Here is a 27,130-nt window from a genome sequence, read left to right as displayed (position 1 = left end):
TGTTGAGGAACGCAAAGGGGCGACTAGTCTACCGGTGACCGCGGAAGAGTTTCGGAGCTGGATGCAGGATATGCAGCTAGTAGACTTACCTATTGTTGACAGGAAGTTCACATGGTTCAGGGGTCAATCTTGTAGTCGGATTGACAGGGCGTTGGTCAGCATAGAGTGGGTAGAAGAATATCCAGATATTCGGTTAAAAGGTGGACCAAGAGGGCTGTCTGATCACTGTCCATTGATCTTGGAGGATATAAGGGTTAGGGGAGGTCCAAGACCTTTCAGAAGCCTGGATGCTTGGTTTACACATGAGAGATTTCTGAGATTGGTTAAAAATGAATGGAGGAATTTAGGAGAGGCTCAGTTCACGTGCAAGCTGAAAGCATTAACGGTACCCTTGCGGAAATGGCACAAGGATAACTTTGGGGACATGGATAAGCGGCTGATGATGTTTGAGGAGGAGATTAAGAAGATAGACAATCTGGTTAGTGGAGGTACATATGATGGTACTATGGAGGCTAGGAGGAAGGCATTGGTCAGCGTTTGTGAAAAGTGGTATGTTAGGAAGGAGATCCACTGGAAGCAGATGTCTCGATCGAAACATGCGCGGAACATGGACAAAAATACTAGGTACTTCCACAACATTGCCTCTGCCAGAAGAAGGAATAATAGGATTGATGCTCTGATGATTCATGGATGGCTAGTGAGGAATCAGACTAGAATAAAGGTAGCGATTATAGGGTTTTATAAAGAGCTCTATTGACAGGAGTATGGCCCAAATATTGGTTTTCGGGATGGGTTGGTAAAGCAAATCGATGGAGATACAGCTAGAGGTCTGGAGGTAATGCCGTCTGTGGAGGAAATTAGAGGGGCAGTGTGGGACTGTGAATCTTCTAAGGCCCCGGGTAATGATGGGATATGAACTTCATCAAACAGTGCTGAGAGGAGATTGGAAATGAATTCACTGCAGCTGTAATTGGTTTCTTCCAAAATGCGAAACTACCGACTAATGCGAACGTCACTTGGGTGACGCTAGCTCCGATGTATGTGGGTGCTAAGGAGATTAAGGATTTTCGACCGATCAGTATGGTTGGGTGTGTTTATAAGGTGATATCGAAGATATTGGTGAGCAGAATAAGATCAGTAATGCCGGGTTTGGTGGGGGAGACACAGAGTGCTTTTGTGAAGGGTAGGAAAATTCATGATGGGGCCCTTATCGCATGTGAGACGGTCCACTGGCTTAAGGAACGGAGGAAGAAAGCAGCAATTATTAAGCTAGATTTTCAGAAAGCTTGTGATAGGGTCAGGTGGAGCTTTGTGGCTTTTGTGTTGCAGAAGATGGGATTTGGGCAAAGATGGAGAGATTGGATGAAGGAATGTATAAGCTCAGCCACTATGTCATTGTTGGTTAATGGGTCCCCATCCAAGCCATTCAAAATGGAGAGGGGCCTCAGACAAGGTGACCCACTATCCCCTCTCCTCTTTGTTCTGGTGGTTGACGTGCTGCATCGGATGCTAGGAGAAGCAGTAAGGAACGGGCGAATTGCTCCTTTATTGGTTGGGCGTGATCTTATTTAGTTATCGCATCTTCAATTTGCAGATGATACTATCTTGTTCTGCCCTCCAGATACAGAGACGATAGTGAACTATAAGCGACTGCTACGCTGTTTTGAGCTTATGTCCGGTTTGAGTATCAATTTCGATAAATCTAATCTGATCCCGGTTAACTGTGAGAAGGAGTGGGTGACACATGCTTGTGGTGTTTTGGGATGCAAGGAAGCAGTACTACCTGTTAGATACCTCGGGATATCTCTAGGAGCTAATCCGTGCTTGGTGAAAACTTGGAAACCGATCATAGATAAGGTGGAAGGAAAACTTAGCTTATGGAAAGCAAAGGTTCTGAATAAAGCAGGCAAGCTGGTCTTCATCAAGTCGGTGTTGAATAGTCTTCCGATATATTATCTCAGTCTGTATAAGATGCCAAAAGCAGTTGCAGACAAGCTGATTGCATTACAGAAGAGATTTTTGTGGAGTAATGATGACGGAAACTACGGTATTCCGCTAGTCAAGTGGGAAGTGGTTCACGCACCCAAAAGGGCTAGAGGATTAGGGGTAGGAGATGCCGTACTAAGGAACACAGCGCTTCTGTTTAAGTGGTGGTAGAGATTCTCAAAAGAGGACTGTCCGCTGTGGAAGAAGGTGGTTTGCTCATGTAATAATTTGAGGCCTCATGCAATGCTATCTTCTCAGACATTACATGTCAAGGGGGGCCCGTGGAAAGACATATGTCAATTGAATATTAAAGAACAACAGGTGAAGGAAAAAATGGTAAGTGGGCTGGCGATGGAAGTAGAAAACGGGAGAAGAACACTTTTTTGGGAGGATAATTGGATACAAGGGGGTCCTTTGCAAGTGAGCTTTCCAATACTCTTCTCTGTTTCAAACCAACAGGGATCCGTGATAGAGGACTGTGGGTTTTGGGATGGGCTAGAGTGGATCTGAAAATTCCAGTGGAGGCGAGAGTTGTTCCAATGGGAGTTGAAACTTGTTCACCAACTTCATGAGAGATTATGGCCAGTTAAGTTGTCAACTGGAAAAGAGGATAATGTTGTATGGAAATGTGATAATGCAGGTGTGTTTTCTACTAACTCGTTTTTGCAGGTGTTGCATTCAGAGACTCTTCCTGCGGATATTACGAGCTATAGCTTCACAAGCTCGCTTTGGAGAGGACTAGTTCCTCCGAGAATTGAGCTTTTTACTTGGTTTGTGCTAGTCGGTAGAGTTAATACTAAAGAACGATTAAGCAGATTAGGAGTTATTCCATAGAGTGATATTGTGTGTGTTTTATGTAAAAAAGAGGTGGAATTTGTACAACACCTATTTCTTTCATGTGAGTTTACGTGGCAGGTGTGGTGCGCTTGGCTGAGGTGTTTTGATAGAGAGTGGGTTGTCCCAGGAACCATTAAAGAACTGTTTGAGAGTTGGTCTGGCTGGCCTAACAGAAAACAGGAGAGGAAGATGTGGCTGACTGGGTTCTTTGCAGTGATTTGGAATATTTGGCTGGAACGTAACAACAGGATTTTCAACAATAAAGAAACAGGTGTTGATATCGTCCAAAGAAAGACGTTTTTGAGCTACAAGGAGTGGACTGGTACTGATCCTCTTGGTTGTTGATGGTAATGCCGGAGATGACAGGGGTTCATTTTTGTGTTCTACTTTGTTTGGTATGACTGTTTTAGTTGCTCCACTTTAATGTGTTGAGCTTTCTTTATTTCAAAAAAAAAATTTATTATTATTTTTTATTATTTTTTTAAATATATTAGCTAAATTTATTGTGCAAAACTAAAAAATATTAGTAATTTTTAAATTATTTTTACTTATAAAAATTAAATGGAGGATATATTAGTGATTAACGTGTCACATAAATATATTTTAAAGAGAGATCATTGACAGATGGACTAATCAATATCATGAAGTTAAATATCAATGGTTGAAAATGGTATTTTTTTTGTTCGGGAGCTTTGTAGTCTTTCAAAAAAATTATCAGAGATTGGGTTGGGTATCTATTCTACTTTTTATGCTAAGTTTTTAATATTTAAAAATTATTTATCTTTATATTTTTAAATTAAATATTAATTTTTTATCTCTTTTTAGTAAATTAGATAACTATATATAGGCACCATAGCAAATATCTTCTCTTTTTTTTTTTTGAAGCACATCAAGCTCAACACATTTAAGTGGAGCAAACATACAAACATAAAAACAAAAAAACAAAAAAACAGATAAACTAATCTCCTGGCATCTCTTGTATTACCCTCAACCACCAATAGGATCCTCACCATTCCACTCAGTGTAGGTGGACAACGTCCTTGTTTGAATGATGTCAATGTTTACTCCTTGATGATTAAAAATTCTGGCATTACGTTCCAACCAGACGTTCCAAATCACTGCAAAGAACGCCGTCATCCACATCTTCTGCCCTTGTCGTCTGTTGGGCATGGCACCCCAACTCTCAAACAGCTCTTTAAGGGTTCCAGGAATCACCCACTCCCTACCAAAGGACCGCAACCAAAAGCACCACAGCTGCCATGTTACCTCACACAGAAGGAATAAGTGCTCAACAGATTCTACCCCCTTGTTACACAAGACACAAATATTATCACCGTTAGTAACAACTCCTAGTCTAGTTAACCTTTCCTTAGTCTTAACTCTACCAACTAGCACAAACCATCCAAAAAGCTCAATTCTTGGGGGTACCCAGCCTCTCCAGAGTGCACTTGTGAAACTATAGCTCGTGATCTCATTTGGCAGCGTCTCTGATTGTATGACCTGCATAAAGGACTTCGTAGAAAAGATACCTTTATTATCAAACTTCCACACAACGTTATCCTCGCTCTCAGATGACAGCTTCACTGGCCCTAACCGCTCATGTAGCTGATGGACAAGTTCTAATTCCCATTGGAATAACTCCCTCCTCCATTGGAAGTTCCAGATCCACTCCATCCCATCCCAGAACCCACAGTCCCCAATGACAGCCCCTTGTTGTCCTGATATAGAGAAGAGTCTTGGAAATCTCTCTTTCAGAGGACCATCCTGAACCCAGTTATCTTCCCAAAACCGAGTTTTCCTACCACTACCTACCTCCATCGCCAGTCCACTAACCAATTTTTCTCGGACCCTTTGCTCTTTGACATTCAGCTGACATATGTCTTTCCAAGGCCCCCCTTTTACCGGTAAAGACTGAGTTGCTAACATGACAGAAGGATTCAACTTGTTGCAAGAGCAAACAATCTTCTTCCACAGCGGACAATCCTCCTTTAAAAAACGCCACCACCACTTAAACAGAAGTGCGGTGTTCCGAAGAACAGCATCCCCAACCCCCAAGCCCCCAACCTTCTTTGGAGCCTGGACCAGCTCCCATTTAACCATCGGCATACCATTGGTTTTGTCCTCCTTGCACCATAGAAAGTTCCTTTGCAATGCAATCAGCTTGTCCGCCACTGCCTGCGGCATCTTATACAAACTCAGGTAATACATGGGTAGGCTATTCAGTACTGATTTGATGAGGACAAGCTTCCCTGCTTTATTCAACACCTTTGCTTTCCATAAACTGAGCTTCTTTTCTACCTTATCTATAATTGGTTTCCACGTCTTCACCAGGCGCGGATTTGCCCCTAAGAAAATCCCAAGGTATCTAACCGGTAGATCAGCTTGCTGGCACCCCAGTAGGCCACACGCCTAGTCAATCCACTCTTGCTCGCAGTTCAGTGAGATCAAACTCGACTTATCAAAATTAATGCTCAGCCCAAACATCAGCTCAAAACTCCGCAGCAGCCTCTTGTAATTTACGATTGTTTCCATCTCTGGCGGGCAGAACAAGATCGTGTCATCTGCAAATTGAAGATGTGACAGTTCAATATGATCTCCTCCAACCAACAGTGGAGCAATCCGCCCGTTCCTGATGGCTACCCCCAACATCCTATGCAGAACATCCACCACAAGTACAAACAGCAGTGGCGAAAGTGGGTCTTCTTGTCTTAGTCCCCTTTCCATCTTGAACGGCTTTGAAGGTATCCCATTTACCAGGATGGACATAGCAGCTGTAGTAACACACTCCTTCACCCAATTCCTCCACCGTAGGCCGAATCCCATCTTCTGTTGCACAATATCTACAAAACTCCATCTCACTCTATCATAAGCCTTCTGAAAATCCAGCTTGATGATAGCCGCTTTCTTTTTCCGTGCCTTCAGCCAATGAACTGTCTCACAGGCTATGAGTGCGCCATCATGAATCTTCCTACCTTTTACAAATGCTGTCTGAGTCTCACCCACCAACCTTGGCATAACAGACCTCATCCTCCTCACCAACACCTTGGAGATCACTTTATACATACACCCCACCATACTAATTGGCCGGAAGTCCTTCACCTCCTTTGCACCCTCCAACTTCGGTGCTAGTGTCACCCAAGTTACATTCAAATCCATTGGTAACTTAGCACTTTGGAAGAATCCTAGTACTGCCGCAATGAATTCCGGGCCAATGTCCTCCCAGCATTTCTTTATGAAGTTCAAGTTATACCCATCACTCCCTGGCGCCTTTGATGAACCGCAATCCCACACTGCCTCCTTGATTTCATCCTCCGATGGCAATACCTCTAATGCTTCAGCCTCATCTCTACTAATCTGGTTAACCAACCCATCCCTGACACCAATCCTTGGAGAATATTCCTGCCGATATAGATCTTTGTAAAATCCCCTAATTGCACCTTTAATCCTGGCCTGATTCCGCACAAGTCTTCCATTGATCATCAGAGCATCAATCCTGTTATTCCTTCTTCTGGCCGAGGCAATGTGATGGAAGTACCTGGTATTCTTATCCATGTTGGCCGCATGCTGGGACCGAGACATCTGTTTCCAGTGGATTTCCTTCCTGATGTACTATTTTTCACAAAAACTCACCAGCGCCTTCCTTCTCGCCTCTGTTGTACCATCATAGATCCCATTGCTAACTAAATTGTCCAGTCTTGTGATCTCCTCTTCAAACCTCATCAGTCTCTTATCCGTGTCTCTGAATGTATCCTTATGCCATTGCCGCAGAGGACCTGTTAAAGCCTTCAGTTTACACATGAACTGAGCATCACCCAAGCTTCTCCATTCAGTTTTCACCATACTCAGAAAACCCTAAACCAGGAATTCAGGCTTCTGAATGGTCTAGGGCCCCCTTCAAACCTTGTCCCTTCCACAATTAACGAGCAGTGATCAGACAACCCCCGCGGACCACCTTTTAGCCGGATATTCGGGAATTTCTCCATCCATTCTACAGTGACCAAAACCCTATCAATCCGACTACAGGACCGACCTCGAAACCATGTGTATTTTCTATCAGTAAGAGGTAAATTCAACAGCTGCATGTCCGCCACCCAGCTCTTAAACTCTTCTGATGTTGTCGGCACGTTATTTACCCCTTTGCGCTCCTCAGCTTGTAAAATTTCATTAAAGTCCCCAAAAAACAAAACAGTACCTGACACAAACCCGCCACATAAATGAGCTCTTCCCATACCCTCCCGCTTCTCCTCCCTCCCATGGGCTCCGTACACTAAACAAAAAGCACAATGGAAATTGGTCTTTGTTAATGTGCTGTCAATGCACAACCACTGCTCACCTTTATGACAATCCTGTACTTTAAACATTCCCTCATCCCACATCAATAATAGACCCCCAGCCGTCCCTACAGACTCCACAAACTCCCACCCAACAGAACTATGACCCCACAGTCGGGCAGCATCATACTTAGTAAGCACTTCTCTTTTTGTTTCTAGCAATCCTAACATGTTCAAATTATATTTCTTCTTCAACGATTTCACCATACTTAACTTTCCGTCTCCCCTCAACCCCCTAATATTCCAACAGCTGACAATCATTTAATCCATATTTTACTCACCTTAGGTTTACTCTTCAGCCGACTCCTTCTTACTTTTTCCTTTTGCTTCGCCAACCTTTTCTTTGCCGCTATTTTCTCGTTTTGTTCTTGCAGAATCCTCATAATATCATCCTCCTCATCATACAAAATAGCTCCCGATTCTACTGCCAGAGCCCAGGTTGCTTCAATATCTTCTCATAATATCTTCTCTTTTTTTTTCTTCTAAAATGTTATTTGTCAGGAATAGGAATGGATCCTCTCAAATTTCTTTTCAATTAAGGGAGTAAAATATGATCTCTAATCCTTCAATACTTTTTCTCTCATATTTTTTTTATGTTTTTTTTATCCCACTTATAAAATTAATGGTAAAAGATTATATTTTACCTCTTTAAAAAATAAAAAAATAAAAAATCCATTTCATCGGAAATAATTTCTCGATATATATACTCTTTAAGTTGGAATAAAAAAAATATGCGAAAAATATATTATCTAATAAAATATTATATTTAACAACATAAATTAAAAAAAATACAAAAAATATATTCTCACAATTTAAATTAAAAACTACTAACTTCCCCATTTTCTTCTACCAATTTTTAAGTATTAAGTTTAAAAATTATATTTTTTATATAATATAGCAATACACAATTAGATATTTAAAAAGTACATAAAAAAATTAGGAAAAAAATTCAATCTTGACTCTTTTCTATTTATTCTTTTTAATTTATAGTCATTCGTGTATAAGTAAATTTTTAAAAAATAAAAATTCATAATTGTAAAATCAACAAATTTTAAGTTGGAAATGTATCATGCTTGAAAATTTTGCATTGAAAATTAATTTTATGAATATCTTCTATTTTTTTTTGTCAAACTCACACTATCTTTAGTGAGACCCTGGGAATTAAGTTGTTTCTATTTTTAAAAATTAATTTTGTGAGTGTTTGAATATGTTCGGTGTTTCGGGTACCGGACAGTTCGGGTAGGTATCCTGATTAGTGAGGGGGGAGGTCTCGTTTGGTCGTAGGCCACCGGGCTGGTGTAGGCGGGGTCCCGAGCACTTCACGTGGAAAGGGGGGTGTCACCTGCAAAGACACTCCGACGCTCGAGTCAGTGAGGGTGCAGGCGAAAAAGGGATAGAATGATGTGTGTCGTACCTTGGGGGAAGGGTAGGTCCTTTCCCATTTATACTGTATCAGAGGTGGGCCCTGCAAGGACAGGCCCACCTTCTTCGAGACCTCCCTTGCACAGCTGTAGCGAAGCTGTCAGGGACGCATGTCCGGGTCGGCGATCGGGCACCTTGCTCTTAACCGTTCGGGTCGGGTGGTGTCCGGGTCGGACCGGCCCACATTCAGTTTGGGCCAGGCCGTAACAGTGCCCCCGACGCGCCAGCAACGATCGTGGGGATCGTTGGTGGCGTGTCATCTCTCCTTTCGTGCGTTGTCCCCAGGTTGACCGTCCGTGGGGGGACGTGCCTCTTGCGCGGGTGTCCGTTTGTTGCTGAAACGACCGCTTGTCGTCTCGTTTTTCGTGTGGAGCATTAAATGCTCATAATGGACTGGGAAATCCTGTACGCAAAGACTATTTTGCCCCCAGGTCTTTCGCGCTTCCTGGGTGGCAGTTTTAAACAGTTTTTGCTTTGATCTTTCCCTTTACACTCTTGCTCCTACTATCTCCTTCTTCTCCTTCTTCTCCACCCAGAAAATCTCAGAGCTTTGTTCCAGCATCCTCATGTATCTTTCCTTCTTTCTTCTCAGTTTTCGCAACCGATTCGTGTAATCTTTGATCCTTTCTATTTTCTGCTTCATTGTCGTACGTTTGCTGCTTGCATTTGCTCCATGTTCTTGCTGTTTTTGTTTGATCTTTTGTTGCTAGATGGCTTTCTAGTGCCAGGTAGACGCATTAGGGGGGGTACCATTCCAAGGTAGTTTTTTAGGTAGCTTGCTTGATAGATGACTTTAGCCATGCTTAATCTTAACTGTTGAATAGGATGGACATAGTTTCTAGGTTTTTCCTGGACTCCCGACCTCATAGACTAACGGAGTGGTATCCCCACTGTAGGTATGCCTCGCGTCGTTTCTCGGGCTTCTCCTTCCGCCGCGAACTATGACCCCTACGCTTGGGTGACCTCCGATGTGAAGGACTCGCCAAATCAGATGGACCTGGAGGAGTTGACGGAATTTCGACAAGCCGAGTATCTGTGCGGGGGGACGGATGAGGAGGCCAATTATGACGTCTTCGTTCCTGCCCCCATGAGCGGCTGTATGAGATTAATTTTCACTCCCCCGAGTTGCCGACTGGATTTGGTTTTACAAAGCCATGTTCACCCAGGTGGGCGTTCGTATACCGTTTTTCGACTTCCAGATGTCGCTTCTTAATCGGATATCCGTGTCGCCGTCGCAGCTTCATCCGAACAGCTGGGCTTCTATCCGCTGTTTCGAGATGGTTTGTAAATATCTCGAGCAGCCGGTGTCGGTGGATGTCTTTCTCTTCTTCTTCAACCTTACTAACCCTTCCAAACAAGGGAAAGCGAGGAAAGGGTTCCTGTCTTTCCGATCTGCCCAAGGTTGGAGGATATTTGGCTTGTTCGAGGACTCCTATCATGGGTTCAAGGACAAATATTTCAAAGTTCGTCCCGTCAAAGGTCGCCATCCCTTTTAGTTGTCGCTAGAGGGAGAACGCCTCATCCCGACGTATTGGAGCTTCGGGGCAGGGTCTAATACCTTCATTAAGGTGACCTACAAGGGGATGTCCCCTATAAATAAGAGGATTGCCGACGTGTTGTTTGCGATTTTTGGAAAGAACCCTGTGAACCCCCACCTCCTTATGGGTGAACGGGAGGCCACCAGGAGTTATATTTGTGAGCTGTTTTGTCTTGTACTTTTGTATCGTTTATCATTTAATTTTCTCTTGCCGACTTCACAACTGACGTATTTGTTTCTCTGTTGTAGTGGAGATGTCTGCTTTGGTAACCGGGCTCGAAGGTTTAGTCAAGACCTTCATGGAGGATAGCGATGAGGAGAAGGCTGACGGGAAGGTTGTCGGGGAGTCGGGGGACCCTACCGAGGAGAGGGAGGATCACGCCGTACCTTCGCCTCGGGACGCCAAGATATCAGACAAGAATTCTGTCGGGATGAAGGCTTCTCTTATTCCCGAGGAGACGGCTGGTATTGGTCAGTCGTCCTCTACCCATCGGGAGTTTGATGATCTGAAGCTTGTCCCTACTCCCAAGAGGCAGAGGGCATCCTCCAGCCCAGAAGGGACTCTAACTGTGATGGAACAGAATTTCGATGCTAGGGCCTTTATTGACAGCCAGCTGATTCCCGGTACGGAGGATCACTTTCTTGGTACCGAGCTCATGGGGCAAGCGAGGTGGATGTAGCGCACACTTCTCCGTGGAGCGGTAATAGCTCGGAAGGCCGAGTTTGAGTTGTCAGGCATGCAGGCGTTGCGAAGGAAGCTCGATACTGCTGCCCAGACCAACAACGAGTTCAAGGTGCAGGTTGAAAAGCTCCAGGAATGACTGTCTGCGGCGGAGAAGGGGCGCAAGGATGCCGAATAGAAGGCTGCGTCCTTTGAGGAAAAAATGAAGGTCTCTGATGCCACCGTCTCCCGTTTAACCGAGCGGGAGATGACTTTGGAGAGCCAGCTTAGCACCGCGCAAGGTTGGGTGGTTGCTATGGAGGAGGAGCGCGACCAGGCCGCTTCGTTGGCTAAGGCTGCCCAGGCCGAAGTCGAAGAGCTTAAGAGAAAGCATAAGGCGACCAAAGAACAAGGGAAGAACGCGATCTTCATGACTGAGGAGGCTCTCAAGGCTCAGGTGAAGATTGTGGCTCCCGACTTCGACACATCGGCGATTGGGGTTTTCAAGACGATTAAGGATGGCAAGATCGTCGATTTGCCGAAGAAATGAGTTCTTGCGCCTTCTGTTTTTGCCTGAATTTTGTGATTTTGTTGTGAACACTTGTTAAAACTTTTTATATCTTAAGGGTTGCCTGGTCGACTGGCATTTATCACCTTTATCTTGCTTCGTTTAGTCGCATTTTGTTTTGTTACCGTTTTTATGGTGTGGACTTATTGCTTGTGTCCATTTTGCCATTTACGTTGGTAACGGTTGAGACCGTCTTGGTCTTATTGTCGCAGCCATTTGTTATGGCTATGACTCGATTGACTCCCGGGGTGATCAGTCCCGGATTGCCGTTTGACGAACGCGATAGTGTGGGGTACCCATTGGGGAATAGTAGATGGGAGAATTCAGATAAGTAAACATTAATCGTCAGTTAAACAAGTTCATGAACATGGTAGGCATTTGATAAAAGTAAATCATTGGAAATTAACATTTGATGAAAGTAAACATTTATCTAGTTCGTCAGGTCGCTTGGACGGTGTGCCCAAGCTATGAATAGAACCTCCTCAGGTTACCTGCATTCCATGTTCTCGGGATTTCTTTGCCATCGAGTCTTTCCAACTTGTAGGCGCCTTTGTCAAGCACTTCTTTGATTCTGTATGGGCCTTCCCAGTTTGCTGCCAGCTTTCCTTCTCCTGGGGTCGGTAGCCCGACATAGTTGCGCCGCATGACGAGGTCTCTTTCCTCGAATTCCCTTTTGAGGACCTTGGTATTGTATCGTAGGGCTATTCTTTGTTTCAGTGCTACCTCTGCCAAGTGGGCCATCTCTTTGACCTCGTCTACCAGGTCTTTGTCCACCGCTTTTTCTACCCCCGGGAGAAGTAGCCGCGGGCTCGGCTCGCCGATCTCCACGGGTATCACCGCCTCGACCTCGTACGTTAGGCGAATGGGGGTTTCCCCTGTGGAGCTTTGTTCGGTTGTTCGGTAGGACCAGAGAACCGAGGCGAGCTCATCGGCCCATGCGCCTTTTTTGCTATCTAAACGCTTCTTGAGACCTAGTAAGATGATCTTATTTGCGGACTCCACTTGTCCGTTTGTCTGGGGATGTTCAACCGAGGAGAACTTCTGTTTTATCCCCAAGCCGGTGAGAAACTCTATGAATTTCTTGTCAGTGAATTGCGTCCCGTTATTCGAGATGACGATCTCCGGGATGCTGAAATGGGTTATCACCTGCCTCCACATGAACTTCCTATAATTGGATGAGGATATGCTGGCCAGCGGCTCAGTCTCTATCCATTTGGTGTAGTAGTCGATGGCAACTATGAGGTACTTGACCTGCCCCGGGCCAACTGGGAAGGGTCCCAAAAGGTCGACTCCCCACTGTGCGAAAGGTCGAGTAGACGTTAGTAGGCTCAGCTCGGAAGCTGGCGCTCTGTGGAAGTTTGCATTTTGTTGACACTTCGCGCATTTTTTCACAAACTCCTTGGAGTCCTTCATCATTGTTGGCCAGTAGTATCCAGCTCGGATGAGCTTCCTTGCTAAGGCTTTGCCCTCGATATGATGGCCGCAGCACCCCTCGTCTTGTCGGGGTGTAGGCACTTCAGCAAAGGTTGGCTGAGTCCCTTTTTGAATAGTTGGTCCTGTATGACCGTGTATTTGGTGGCCTCCCTTGTTACCGTTTTGGCTTCCTTTTCGTCCTCAGGGAGTTTGCCGTTTTCCAAGAAGTCAGTGATGGGGTCCATCCAAGAAGGGCTTATTTTGGTCAGTGTAGGGCAACTGCCGGCTCTTTCGTGATGCCTTGAATGAGGGAGCGGTTGCCGGTTCCAGGTTTTGTGCTTGCCAGCTTGGATAAGAGGTCTGCCCGTGTGTTCCTTTCCCTTAGGACGTGTTGGACCGCGACCTCCTCAAATTGTTTGCTCAGTTCCTTGACCCTTTCTAAGTATTTCTGCAACAGCGAGTCTCTGGCTTGGTAGCTTCCATTTACCTGCGCGGTGACGACTTGCGAGTCGCTGCACACTTCCAACCTCGTTGCCCCGACTTCCCGAGCTAGAACCAAGCCCCCCAGGAGGGCTTCGTATTCTGCTTGGTTGTTTGATACGGGGAACTCGAACTTAACTGATTGTTCGTAGATGACTCCGGCCGGGCTTTCTAGGATGATCCCGGCGCCCCCAGACATCTGGTTGGAGGCTCCGTCTACATGGAACTTCCACCGTGTGTCCGCGACTTCGGTTGGGTTCCCGGTTACTTCCACCAGGAAGTCTGCCATTTCTTGCACCTTGATCGCATGTCGGGGTTCATAGCTTAAGTCGTATTGGGACAATTCGATGGCCCAGGTCATCATCCTTCCCGCTAGATAAGGTTTTTGGAGCACCTGACGAATCCCCTGATCCGTTCTCACGACCACCTGGTGACTCTAGAAGTATTGTCATAGTCGGCGGGAGGAGACCAGGAGTGCCAGTGCCAGCTTCTCCAGCTTGCTGTATCTAAGTTCTGCCCCTTACAATGCTCTACTCACAAAGTAGATTGGTTGCTGGGCCTTCCATTCTTCCCGCACCAACACCGCTGCAAGCGCCCCCTCTGTTATGGCTAGGTACATATAGAGCGGTTCTCCGGCTTTCGGCTTCCCGAGCACCGGGAGTGCAGCTAGGATCTCTTTGAAGTGGTTGAAAGCTTCTTCGCATGCAGGGGTCCACTCAAATGCTATTCCCTTCTTCATCAAACCAAAAAAGGGTAGGATCTTTGCTGCCGATGCACCGAGGAAACGGTACAATGCGGTGAGCCTTCTCGTCAGCCGCTGGACGTCTTTGATGCAGCCCGGGCTCCTCATCTGGAGTATTGCTTGGCACTTTTCAGGGTTGGCCTCCACTCCCCTCTGGTTTATCATGAATCCCAGGAACTTTCTGGCCTCCATGGCAAAGGCGCACTTAAGCGGGATGAGCCTCATGCCGTGTTGTCGGAGGGATACGAACACGTTCTCTAGGTCGCTTATGAGATTGTCCGGCCGGGTGGTCTTTGCGAGGATATCATCCACATAGACTTCCACCGTCTTGCCGATGAGGTCGCTGAATATTTTGTTCATCAACCTCTGGTACGTTGCCCCCGCGTTCTTCAGGCCAAACGGCATCACCCTGTAGCAGTAGGTCCCTCCTGGCATTATGAACGCCATTTTATCCTCGTCTGGCCGGTGCATCGGTATCTGATTATAGCCGGAGTAGGCATCCATAAAACTCAGATACCGGTATCCCGCAGCCACGTCGAGGAGTGCTTCAATGTTGGGGAGGGGGTAGCAATCCTTAGGGCATGCTTTATTGAGATCGGAATAGTACACACACATCCTCCATTTTCCATTGTGCTTTTTTACCAGGACCACGTTCGATAGCCAGGTCGAATAGTCCAGCTCCCGGATAAAACCCGCTTCGAGGAGGCTGGCCGTCTGTCTGGCCACTTCTTCTGCCCTTTTCTGAGACCTTTTTCTCCTCCTTTGAGCCACTGGTTTGGCTTCCGGTCTGATGGCTAGGTGGTGTGACATGAGACCGGAGTCTATACCCGGCATGTCGGCAGGTGTCCAGGCAAACAAATCGCCATTGGCTCTGATCATCTCCATCAAAGGTTCTTTCAACTCATGGGGGACGTTCCTATTCACGAACGTGAATTTTTCCTCCGAGTTCCCGACCCTAAACTTTTTCAGGTTCCCTTCGGGTTCGGGTCTGGGTTTGTCGTCAACTCTGGCATCCAGGTCGGCGAGAAATACTCCCGATGCCTCTTTAGACTTTTTTCTTAACGAGAGACTGGCGTTGTCGCAAGCGACTGCCTTTTCTAGGTCTCTCCTCACAGACCCTACTGACCCTTCTTCAGTTATGAATTTCATTACCAACATCCTTGTGCTGATGACTCCTCCTAGGTCGTTGATTGTCTTTCTCCCCGGGATGATGTTGTAAGCGGTGGAGTCTCGTAGGATCACGAACTCGGCCATTATCGTTCTTCTCCCTTGGCCTTGTCCCAAGCGAGGTGGATGTACCGCACACTTCTCCGTGGAGCGGTAATAGCTCGGAAGGCCTAGTTCGAGTTGTCAGGCATGCAGGCGTTTCGAAGGAAGCTCGATACTGCGGCCCAGGCCAAGAACGAGTTCAAGGTGCAGGTTGAAGAGCTCCAGGAACGACTGTCCGCGGCGGAGAAGGGGCGCAAGGATGCCGAAGAGAAGACTGCGTCCTTTGAGGAAAAAATGAAGGTCTCCGATGCCACTGTCTCCCGTTTAACCGAGCGGGAGATGACTCTGGAGAGCCAGCTTAGCACCGCGCAAGGTCGGGTGGTTGCTATAAAGGAGGAGCGCGACCAGGCCGCTTCGTTGGCTAAGGCTGCCCAGGCCGAAGTCGAAGAGCTTAAGAGAAAGCATAAGGCGACCAAAGAACAAGGGAAGAACGCGATCTTCATGACTGAGGAGGCTCTCAAGGCTCAGGTGAAGATTGTAGCTCTCGACTTCGACACATCGGTGATTGGAGTTTTCAAGACGATTAAGGATGGCAAGATCGTCGATTTGACGAAGAAATAAGTTCTTGCGCCTTCTATTTTTGCCTGGATTTTGTGATTTTGTTGTGAACACTTGTTAAAACTTTTTATATCTTAAGGGTTGCCTGGTCGACTGGCATTTATCGCCTTTATCTTGCTTCGTTTAGTCGCATTTTGTTTTGTTACCGTTTTTCTGGTGTGGACTTATTGCTTGTGTCCGTTTTGCCGTTTACGTTGGTAACAGTTGAGACCGTCTTGGTCTTATTGTCGCGGCTGTTTGTTATGGCTATGACTCGATTGGCTCCCGAGGTGATCAGTCCCGGATTGCCGTTTGAAGAACGCGATAGTGTGGGGTACCCATTGGGGAATAGTAGATGGGAGAATTCAGATAAGTAAACATTAATCGTCAGTTAAACAAGTTCATGAACACGGTAGGAATTTGATAAAAGTAAATCATTAGAAATTAACATTTGATGAAAGTAAACATTTATCTAGTTCGTCAGGTAACTTGGACGGTGTGCCCAAGCTATGAATAGAACCTCCTCAGGTTACCTGAATTCCATGTTCTCGGGATTTCTTTGCCATCGAGTCTTTCTAACTTGTAGGTGCCTTTGTCAAGCACTTCTTTGATTCTGTATGGGCCTTCCCAGTTTGCTGCCAGCTTTCCTTCTCCTGGGGTCGGTAGCCCGACATAGTTGCGCGGCATGACGAGGTCTCTTTCCTCGAATTCCCTTTTGAGGACCTTGGTATTGTATCGTAGGGCTATTCTTTGTTTCAATGCTACCTCTGCCAAGTGGGCCATCTCTCTGACTTCGTCTACCAGGTCTTTGTCCACCGCTTCTTCTACCCCTGGGAGAAGTAGCCACGGGCTCGGCTCGCCGATCTCCACGGGTATCACCGCCTCGACCTCGTACGTTAGGCGAAAGGGGGTTTCCCCTATGGAGCTTTGTTCGGTTGTTCGGTAGGACCAGAGAACCGAGGCGAGCTCATCGGCCCATGCGCCTTTTTTGCTATCTAAACGCTTCTTGAGACCTAGTAAGATGATCTTATTTGCGGACTCTACTTGTCCGTTTGTCTGGGGATGTTCAACCGAGGAGAACTTCTGTTTTATCCCCAAGCCGGTGAGAAACTCTGCGAATTTCTTGTCAGTGAATTGCGTCCCGTTATTCGAGATGACGATCTCCGGGATGCCGAAACGGGTTATCACCTGCCTCCACATGAACTTCCTATAATTGGATGAGGATATGCTGGCCAGCGGCTCAGTCTCTATCCATTTGGTGTAGTAGTCGATGGCAACTATGAGGTACTTGACCTGTCCCGGGCCAACTGGGAAGGGTCCCAAAAGGTCGACTCCCCACTGTGCGAAAGGTCGAGTAGACGTCAGTAGGCTCAGCTCGGAAGCTGGCGCTCTGTGGAAGTTGGCGTTTTGTTGACACTTCGCGCATTTTTTCACGAACTCCTTAGAGTCCTTCATCATTGTTGGCCAGTAGTATCCAGCTCGGATGAGCTTCCTTGCTAAGGCTTTGCCTCCGATATGATGGCCGCAGCACCCCTCGTGGACTTCTCTGAGTACGTAGTTCATCTTGTCGGGGTGTAGGCACTTCAGCAAAGGTTGGCTGAGTCCCTTTTTGAATAGCTGGTCCTGTATGACCGTGTATTTGGTGGCCTCCCTTGTTACCGTTTTGGCTTCCTTTTCGTCCTCAGGGAGTTTGCCGTTTTCCAAGAAGTCAGTGATGGGGTCCATCCAAGAAGGGCTTATTTTGGTCAGGTGTAGGGCAACTGCCGGCTCTTTCGTGATGCCTTGAATGAGGGAGCAGTTGCCGGTTCCAGGTTTTGTGCTTGCCAGCTTGGATAGGAGGTCTGCCCGTGTGTTCCTTTCCCTTGGGACGTGTTAGACTGCGACCTCCTCAAATTGTTTGCTCAGTTCCTTGATCCTTTCTAAGTATTTCTGCAACAGCAAGTCTCTGGCTTGGTAGCTTCCATTTACCTGCGCGGTGACGACTTGCGAGTCGCTGCACACTTCCAGCCTCGTTGCCTCGACTTCCCAAGCTAGAACCAAGCCCCCCAGGAGGGCTTCGTATTCTTCTTGGTTGTTTAATACGGGAAACTCGAACTTAACTGATTGTTCGTAGATGACTCCGGCCGGGCTTTCTAGGATGATCCCGGCGCCCCCAAATGTCTGGTTGGAGGCGCCGTCTACCTGGAGCTTCCACTGTGTGTCCGCGACTTCGGTTGGGTTCCCGGTTACTTCCACCAGGAAGTCTGCCATTGCTTGCGCCTTGATCGCATGTTGGGGTTCGTTGCTTAAGTCGTATTGGGATAATTCGATGGCCCAGGTCATCATCCTTCCCGCCAGATCAGGTTTTTGGAGCAACTGACGAATCCCCTGATCCGTTCTCACGACCACCTGGTGACTTTGGAAGTACTGTCGTAGTCGACGGGAGGAGACCAGGAGTGCCAGTGCCAGCTTCTCCAGCTTGCTGTATCTAACTTCTGCCCCTTGCAATGCTCTACTCACAAAGTAGATTGGTTGCTGGGCCTTCCCTTCTTCCTGCACCAACACCGTTGCAAGCGCCCCCTCTGTTATGGCTAGGTACATATAGAGTGGTTCTCCGGCTTTCGGCTTCCCCAGCACTGGGGGTGCTGATAGGATCTCTTTGAAGTGGTTGAAAGCTTCTTCGCACGCAGGGGTCCACTCAAATGCTATTCCCTTCTTCATCAAACCGAAAAAGTGTAGGGCCTTTGCTGCCGATGCACCGAGGAAACGGGACAACGCGGTGAGCCTTCCCGTCAGCCGCTGGACGTCTTTGATGCAGCCCGGGCTCCTCATCTGGAGTATTGTTTGGCACTTTTCAAGGTTGGCCTCCACTCCCCTCTGGGTTATCATGAATCCCAGGAACTTTCCGGCCTCCATGGCAAAGGCGCACTTAAGCGGGTTGAGCCTCATGCCGTGTTGTCAGAGGGATGCGAACACGTTCTCCAGGTCGCTTATGAGATTGTCCGGCCGGGTGGTCTTTGCGAGGATATCATCCACGTAGACTTCCACCGTCTTGCCGATGAGGTCACTGAATATTTTGTTCATCAGCCTCTGGTACGTTGCCCCCGCGTTCTTCAGGCCAAACGGCATCACCCTGTAGCAGTAGGTCCCTCCTGGCGTTATGAACGCCGTTTTATCCTCGTCTGGCCGGTGCATCGGTATCTGAATGTAGCCGGAGTAGGCATCCATGAAACTCAGATACCTGTATCCCGCAGCCGCGTCGACGAGTTCGTCAATGTTGGGGAGGGGGTAGCAATCCTTAGGGCATGCTTTATTGAGATCGGAGTAGTCCACACACATCCTCCATTTCCCATTGTGCTTTTTTACCAGGACCACGTTCGATAGCCAGGTCGAATAGTCCAGCTCCCGGATGAACCCCGCTTCGAGGAGGCTGGCCGTCTGTCTGGCCACTTCCTCTGCCCTTTCCTGAGACATTTTTCTCCTCCTTTGAGCCACTGGTTTGGCTTCCGGTCTGATGGCTAGGTGGTGTGACATGAGACCGGAGTCTATACCCGGCATGTCGGTAGGTGTCCAGGCAAACAAATCGCCATTGGCTCTGATCATCTCCATCAAAGGTTCTTTCAAATCTTGGGGGAGGTTCCTATTCACGAACGTGAATTTTTCCTCCGAGTTCCCGACCCTAAACTATCCAGGTCTCCTTCGGGTTCGGGTTTGGGTTTGTCGTCAACTCTGGCATCCAGGTCGGCGAGAAATACTCCCGATGCCTCTTTAGACTTTTTTCTTAACGAGAGACTGGCGTTGTCGCAAGCGACTGCCATTTCCAAGTCTCCCCTCACAGACCCTACTGACCCTTCTTCAGTTATGAATTTCATTACCAACATCCTTGTGCTGATGACTCCTCCTAGGTCGTTGATTGTCTTTCTCCCCAGAATGATGTTGTAAGCGGTGGAGTCTCGTAGGATCACAAACTCGGCCATTATCATTCTTCTCCCTTGGCCTTGTCCCACTGATGTCGGCAGGGTGATTATGCCATATGGCTTGATGAAATGGTCGCCGAGTCCTACGACGCCGTGCTTGTGAGTCTGTAGGTCGGCGTCCCTTAGGCCTAAAACATCGAACACATTGCAGAACATGATGTTCGAGTCTGCCTCCGTGTCTACAAGGATTCGCTTCACGAGACCGGTTCCTACTCTAGCCGTTATGACCAGGGGGCTTTCTCCGGCTTCGTCAAATCACTGATCCTCTGGGCCGAACGAAATGGATGGGAGCTTTCTCTTGCTTCGCGTAGAGGATGAGAAGAACAGAATATTTTGAGTAAATTTTTAATAGTTTACCCTTGAAATAAATATAATAAAAATGAATAAAAAAATTAGGATACACAACTAAATTTGCTTCAAAGAAATGGTTTGACTTTCAATCTTTATTTTATTTTGATCGACGACTTACTTTTCTTCTATTTTTTCCCTCTCTTCTCTTAATGTTACCTCAACCTCTTCCTCTACTAAATTTAATGCACCGTAGCTTTCCACCACCCAATATCTATATAATTGCCATATTGGTGGTGACCGAAGACATCATCCATCACAAATTTGGTGTCTTCATCCAGTGACACAGATCCAAAATTTTTTTATAATAGGAACAAAAATATATTAAAATAAATTTTGTTAAACATTAATATATTTTTAATTTGAAAGAAAAAAAATATTTATAATTTAAAATAAAAAAAAATATATATATATAAAATAATTAATAATTTTACTTATATTTATAATAATGATGTATAAGAGTTAAAATAAAAAATATGAATTAGAATTAAATTAAAAAATTAATTTTTTCAATTAATTTCAATTAATATCAGTCAATTTTTTTAAATTATATTATTTATTTTAAAATTTAAACTCTCAAGTCTCTAAAAAATTAAAAAATTTTATAATTAAAAAAATAATTAATGTTAGATAACTAAAAATCAACTTTTTATAATTTTTTTATTATTTAATATATAAATAATATTTTTTTTATCTCAACTAATTTTAAAAAAAAATAAAAATTTTATTTATATTTAAAAAATTAAGCAACAATTTAGTAATTAATTGATTGACTATTTTAAAAAGAACATTATTACTATTTATTATTTTTTTATTTTTAGTTTTAATACTAAATTAAATTTAATGCGATATATATAATTACATATTAAATTTAACAAAATATTTTTTAACGTAATTCTCAAAAAAATAATTTATAATTTAATATAAGAACAAAAATATTATAATAATAAGGTCATATATATTCATTTATATATGATTATTATTAATTTTTCATCATCCAGTGAGGACGAGTACTCCCTCTCTCTTTAACCTAGATCCGTCCCTGTCTTCATCTCTTTTAGGCGTATTTGCGACTCGGGTGTAATTAGGTTTGACTCGATCTGGATCCAACAATAAATTATGACCGGATTTATATTTTAAATTCAAATCCAGTCTTAAATCCGACAAAATTTTCATACTTTAGATTACTTATTCATTGACTCTGCACCGGATTTAAACTCAGGTCTAAACGAAAAAAAAAGTTATATTTATTCATCAGCACTAAAATCAACATATTTACATGCATATTTAAACATCATGTGCAACATATATTCAAACAATAAATCTAAATAATATCATTAGACAAAAGAAAAAAAAAACAATATATCATCGTAATAGATCTAGTAAAAAAAGGGGGGAAGTAATATCTTGGAATAGATCTAGAGTGAAACGAGCTTAGGAACAACGACATATTAGAGGCATCGATGACAATAAAATGTGTCTGTAAGAGAGAGGTATCCACACCCTTATAAGACATGTTTCGTTCTCCTCTACAACTGATGTGGGGCGTTTTATTTCACCCTCTAATTTGATCCAATGTCTTTGTTGTCACATCAATTTGTGTACTGACTCTAATACCATCTAAAACATCCTAATCAATCTGCTTGTGGATATTGTCCGTTTTGACACTCTGGCCCTCACGATTTTATTCTTAACGATATGGATGATGAAAAAATTCCCACACTCACTAATCAAAATGCATCTACAAGGAGGAGATATCCACACCCTTATAAGGTATGTTTTATTCCTTCTTCAACCAATGTGAGACTTTATATTCCACCCTCTAATTAGGCCCAACATCCTCATTTGACACATCGATTCGAACACTAACTCTCATACCATTTGTATCATTCCAGTCAATCCGCTTATAGATATTGTCTGCTTTGGCATTCTAGCCCTCACAATTTTGTTCTTAATGGTAGGGATGATAGCGAACCTCCTACCTAGCAGTCAAAACGCATCTATAAGGGAGAGGTATCCAGACTCTTATAAGGCATATTTTGCTCCTCTCTCCAACTAATATGAGACTTTACATTCTACCCTTAATTGGGTCTAATGTCCTCATTGGCATATTGATTCGGATACTAGCTTTAATATCATCTGTATCATCTGAATCAATCTGCTTGTTAATATTGTTTATTTTGACATTCTGATCTTCAATATTTTATTCTTGATGGTAGGGATGATGGTACAACCCCTCACACTCTCCCTTTAAAAACGCATCCATAAAGGATTTGATAAAAATTAGTTGGTCGAACCGAACCAACAATGAGCCAGTTTTTAAATCCCCTTGAAACTCTATCGTTTTAATGTTAGCGAGAAAAAAATAGAAATAAAAAGAAAAACAAATCTTAAATTCCCTTCACTTCTTCATTCTCAACTCTCAGCCTTTTCAAATAAGATAGAACGAAAAAGTTAGAAGCTACACATTTAATCACCGTCTGTTCTAGCTAGTAACAAACATTTAAGCCTAATTCCTAACCCACCAATCCATTTTTCTCTACATGTCTCTTTCCTGTCCTTCAAGCGGCTCTGTCGTGAGAATGGAAATGGCGACCACCGCTACCGTAAAAACGATTCGAACGACAAAAAAATAAGAAAGAGGTGACTAATGATTTACCTTTTGTAATCTTGCTTCCCTTCAGCTCCTCAAAAAATGAAAAAAGATGAATGATGGTATCATGTAAAGCAAGCATAACATATATAGGGTTTTCACTTTTCATTGTTGCTGCGTGCTCAACTACTCCATGTGTGTGGTGTTATTGCTGCCGTATTTGAGTATTTGTGGATGTACATGTGATGTCTGACATTTAGACTCAACTACCAATTTGTTACCAGAAAGATTTAGACGCTGACAAAAAGATTCTTAAAAGATGTTATCAATAAAACAGCTCTTGAATGATTTGAAAATGTGACAAAAATAACTAATAAATATTATATTTTTACAAGTGACAAAAAAAACTGTCGTATTTAGCAAATAACTTATTTATTTGATCCAAATTTTTATGACAACATTTGAACAAATATTTAAAAGGTGTACCAAAAAATTTGGAGCGAAATTTGATCTCTAGATTTTTCTTTTTATTTTTCAAAAAAAATTTTTCATTCACAATAATTTTGTTTTTCAAAAATATTTTCTTGATATAAAATTACCAAATTTTAAGGATGTAAAGATCTTATTTTTTTAATAATACTTAAAAAAATTGCATCAAAATCTAATTTTTAAACTCTTTTTTAGAATATATATTTTATATCTAGTTATTTTTGTTGCGTTTTTTAATATTTCGAAAATTTATTTATCGTTATCATCTTTTGGATTTATTTTTTTCAGTGATATGAAATTTTAGATATTATTTTAATAATTTACTCCTTATATTTAAGACTAAATATTTATTTTACGGGATATATGTAGTCTAGTATTTCATTTGGGTGGGTTCTTTTTTTTTTCTATTACCTTTTTAAAATTTTTTAAAGATTTATTTAATTTCTTTTTGTTATTACGATAGTTTTATACATAATCTAAGTTCAAACTATAAAAATAATATATCTAATTCAATATATATATATATATTTGTTTTTTTTATTTGACACTTATATTATATTTAGAGAAAATGATAAATTGATCCCTAACTTTTTGGTCAGCAGATATTTAATTTCCTGAGGATTTAAAAATATATTTAAGTTATTGATCTTTTCAAAATTTGAACATATCGATCATTGAGTCTAATTTTGTCTAATTTTAAAAACACTCACACACGTGCATTCGTATCAACCAGGTCAGTACAACGGGAGTTATGTTTGATTTTTCTATTGAATCTGACAGACCAAAATGAACATGAGAGATCGATATGTTCAAGTTTTGAAAAGGTTAGGAAGTTAAATATATTTTTAAATTCTTAAAAATTTAAATATTTACGAATAAAAAGGTGAATGACCTATTTGTCATTTTCTCTTATACTTATGTAACATTATAAACTTGGCCAATACAATGGTGATGAATACTTTTATGTTTTACATGTGATGAAAAGCTGGTAACATTTATGTGGCTTGTATATTGGGAGGAGCGGTGACAATTTCTGATTCGAAGGCAGATGCCATAGTGAGCATGTCATTCCAATTGTTGTAATTAACATAATTTAATTTAGAAAAAGTCTATGTAACCAACGCATTGTACAGCGAACTCAGTCAACTTCTAAAATTATAAATTTAAAATTAAAAAACATAGCTTTGTGCCAAAAAACCAAGCCTTATACTCCAATCCATAAGTTGCAATGCCGCAACCTCCCATTCTCTCCCTGCCGCGCATTGTGTTCCCCTTCCCTACTGCGACCTCCCTCATACACTAATGCTACACATCACGTTCTACCTGACAACCTACTCCTTCCCCGCCCCAATTGCACCACCTGTCGCGTGCTGCCCTATGGAAGTGACGCATCCGCTGCGAAAAAAAAAACGCTTAGAGCGCCCCCTGCATGTACGACATAGATGAAGGTTGGGTTTGTGCTACTGTGCTGAGCAACACACCAGCGACGGAGAATCAGTGATGGTCTGCCACCAACCACAGTCTGCTCCCACCGTGAACGACACAGAAAAATGATTTTTGATATTTTATTTTTCTTAGGTTTTGTATGTTTCTTTTTGTTATGTTTCAGATATTTATTTTTATTAGGTTTGCATATTCTTTTTACAATAACGTTCTTCTTCTTCTTCTTATAAATTTTGGATGATTGTTTTTATTTTTTTGGATGTTTCTTTCTCCTAGATTTCGGATGTGTATTTTTTTATATATTTTAGATATTTTTATATATGGCTTATTTTTAGGTTTTGAATGATCTTTTAATAGTTTCAAATATTTCTTTTCTTAGTTTTCGGATGTTCTTTTTTCAATATTTTTGGATGTCTCTTTTTTATTAGGTTTTGAATGTTTCTTTTTATTACGTTTCGCATGTTTCTTTTTATTAGATTTTGAATATTATTTTTTACAATGGTTTTGGATGTTTGTTTTCATTTGGTTATAGATGTTGTTTTTAGATTTTGAATGTTTCTTTTTATTTGATTTTGGATGTTTTTTATGATAATTTGAATTCACGTTCCCTTCAAAGAGAAAATTTAAAAAAAAGTTGCTAATTGGCTATACCCCTTGTTAGTTACCTAGCAATGTATATAGGCTCAAAATTAAAATGTATGTATTTGTTAACATAAGGGGTAAGTATGGTTTTGGTCCCTAAAGTTGAGGGTGAAAATCGAAACCGTCCCTCATCTAATTTTCGATTTAGAATCGTCCTTAACATTTTTTTTCGTATTAAAATTGTCCTTTTCATTTTTTTCGGACAAAAATACTAAACAAAGCATTAACAAAATTAAAAAAATGAAGAACAAGTGAGCAAGCACTGACCTTCGATCTGAGGCGGTGAGCAGAATCACCAGATGAATCAGCACAAACACAAACACAAAATCACAACACAGTTCAATAATAAGTAGCACAAACACAAATCACAAACACAACAAAACGAAGAACAGAGCAGTGAGCAGTTAAAAAAAGAGAGAACAGAGTAGTGAGCAGAAAGCCAGTAATAGAGCGCATGAAAAAATAAAAAAAACGAAGAACAGAGAGCAGTTAGCAGGCAGTGCTGACCTTCGGCGACCAGACTAAGACGACGGCGCGAGTAGAGGACAGACGAGGACGACGGCGAGCAGAAGACAGGCAAAGACGACGAACACCTAGAGTGCAGACGAAGATGACGACGGTGAGTGAGAAGAAGACGAAGCTGTTCGGCAAAGGGGCTAGGGCTTAGTGTGCAAAGGCTTCCATGGTTCGAAGAGAGAGAAAGTGAAAGACTGAAGACTGCTTTTTTCTTTATTTGGACCCTAAACGTACAACAACACCGTTTATTTGACTGAAGGTTGCTTTTTAATTGATCTCTCCTTTTTCGTAAATTTTTTACAAAACTAATAAGTAAAGCTTACAAATTTACATGGCCAGGAACCTTTTGCACATGCTTAAGATCCTTGGTTCAACTCCCATATGTAACATTTTTAAACATATATAAGTATAACACATATTATGGAGGGTGCGGGTAGGGCGGGTAGGGTTGAGGCTCAACCCGCACTCTACCCGCTCCGCGCCCAACCTTACCCGCAGCGGATCATGGGACCACTCATTTCCACACTTTACCACCCAATTAAGATCAGCTACAGTTCTTGGCTATATACATAGCATACCTTACTAATATATTTTACAAACCATTATAATCGTTCGCAACACATGCACATACGACAATGCCATGTTGCATGCGTCCATGGCCATGGAGTCTAGTCATGAGTGCGCATAAGAGTGCGCCACAACTTCTCTGCCTCCTGATCCATAGCCCGCTTCTTCTGGTTCCAGTAAGGTAAGATGATCTTTGTTGCAGTTTTCATTCTCACCTTTTCACTCATCATGACACCAAGCCTCCTAGGGTCAAGTAACCCTCATTCAGCAGCCAGTAAAGGCACCACACAGTGAAATCGTTCCTGGTTTAGAATTTCACAACTTGTTAGACCCTCAATATTAGACAAATTACTAGTTTGGCAATAATATGATTACATGTAATACTCAATCACTAAAGAAATCATTAAAGCACCTATCTGGTAGGCTGGGCACTCCTTTGGGATAATTAATGGGTCCCCAAGTTGTAGGATCCGACGAGACTTCTCTGAAACTGCCAGTATTCTGCTCTTACTTGAAAATTTGTGATAAGGTTATCATCTACATAAAACACAGTCCCACAGTAACTTGCTTAGCAAAGTAGTTATACACCACATGGAAATCACAAGGTCATTAGAAAACTGTGGGAAAGGGCATGGCACTCACAATTGTGCGCATGTTGCGCTCTCTACGCTCCATGTTTTCATCGGTCTTGGTAATATCCAATGAGTAAACCCTGCCTTGTTTGACGTGGACCACCATAATGTACCATGAATGATTAGGTTCACATATGGGGATTATCACCTACCATGTACAC

At 43.1% G+C, this 27,130-nt stretch overlaps 1 protein-coding gene across 1 annotated transcript; it reads right to left on the bottom strand.

Moving 5' to 3' along the window:
- Positions 1–13,020: 13,020 nt before the first annotated feature.
- On the bottom strand, positions 13,021–13,596 carry LOC140182965 (uncharacterized). Its single transcript, XM_072230949.1, has one exon. The coding sequence runs from the start codon at positions 13,594–13,596 to the stop codon at positions 13,021–13,023; it is 576 nt and encodes a 191-aa protein (XP_072087050.1).
- Positions 13,597–27,130: the final 13,534 nt, after the last annotated feature.

The sequence above is a fragment of the Arachis hypogaea genome, chromosome 20, assembly GCF_003086295.3.
Source record: "Arachis hypogaea cultivar Tifrunner chromosome 20, arahy.Tifrunner.gnm2.J5K5, whole genome shotgun sequence".
Lineage (NCBI taxonomy): Eukaryota > Viridiplantae > Streptophyta > Magnoliopsida > Fabales > Fabaceae > Arachis > Arachis hypogaea.
This window is presented reverse-complemented; position numbering and strand designations above follow the sequence as displayed.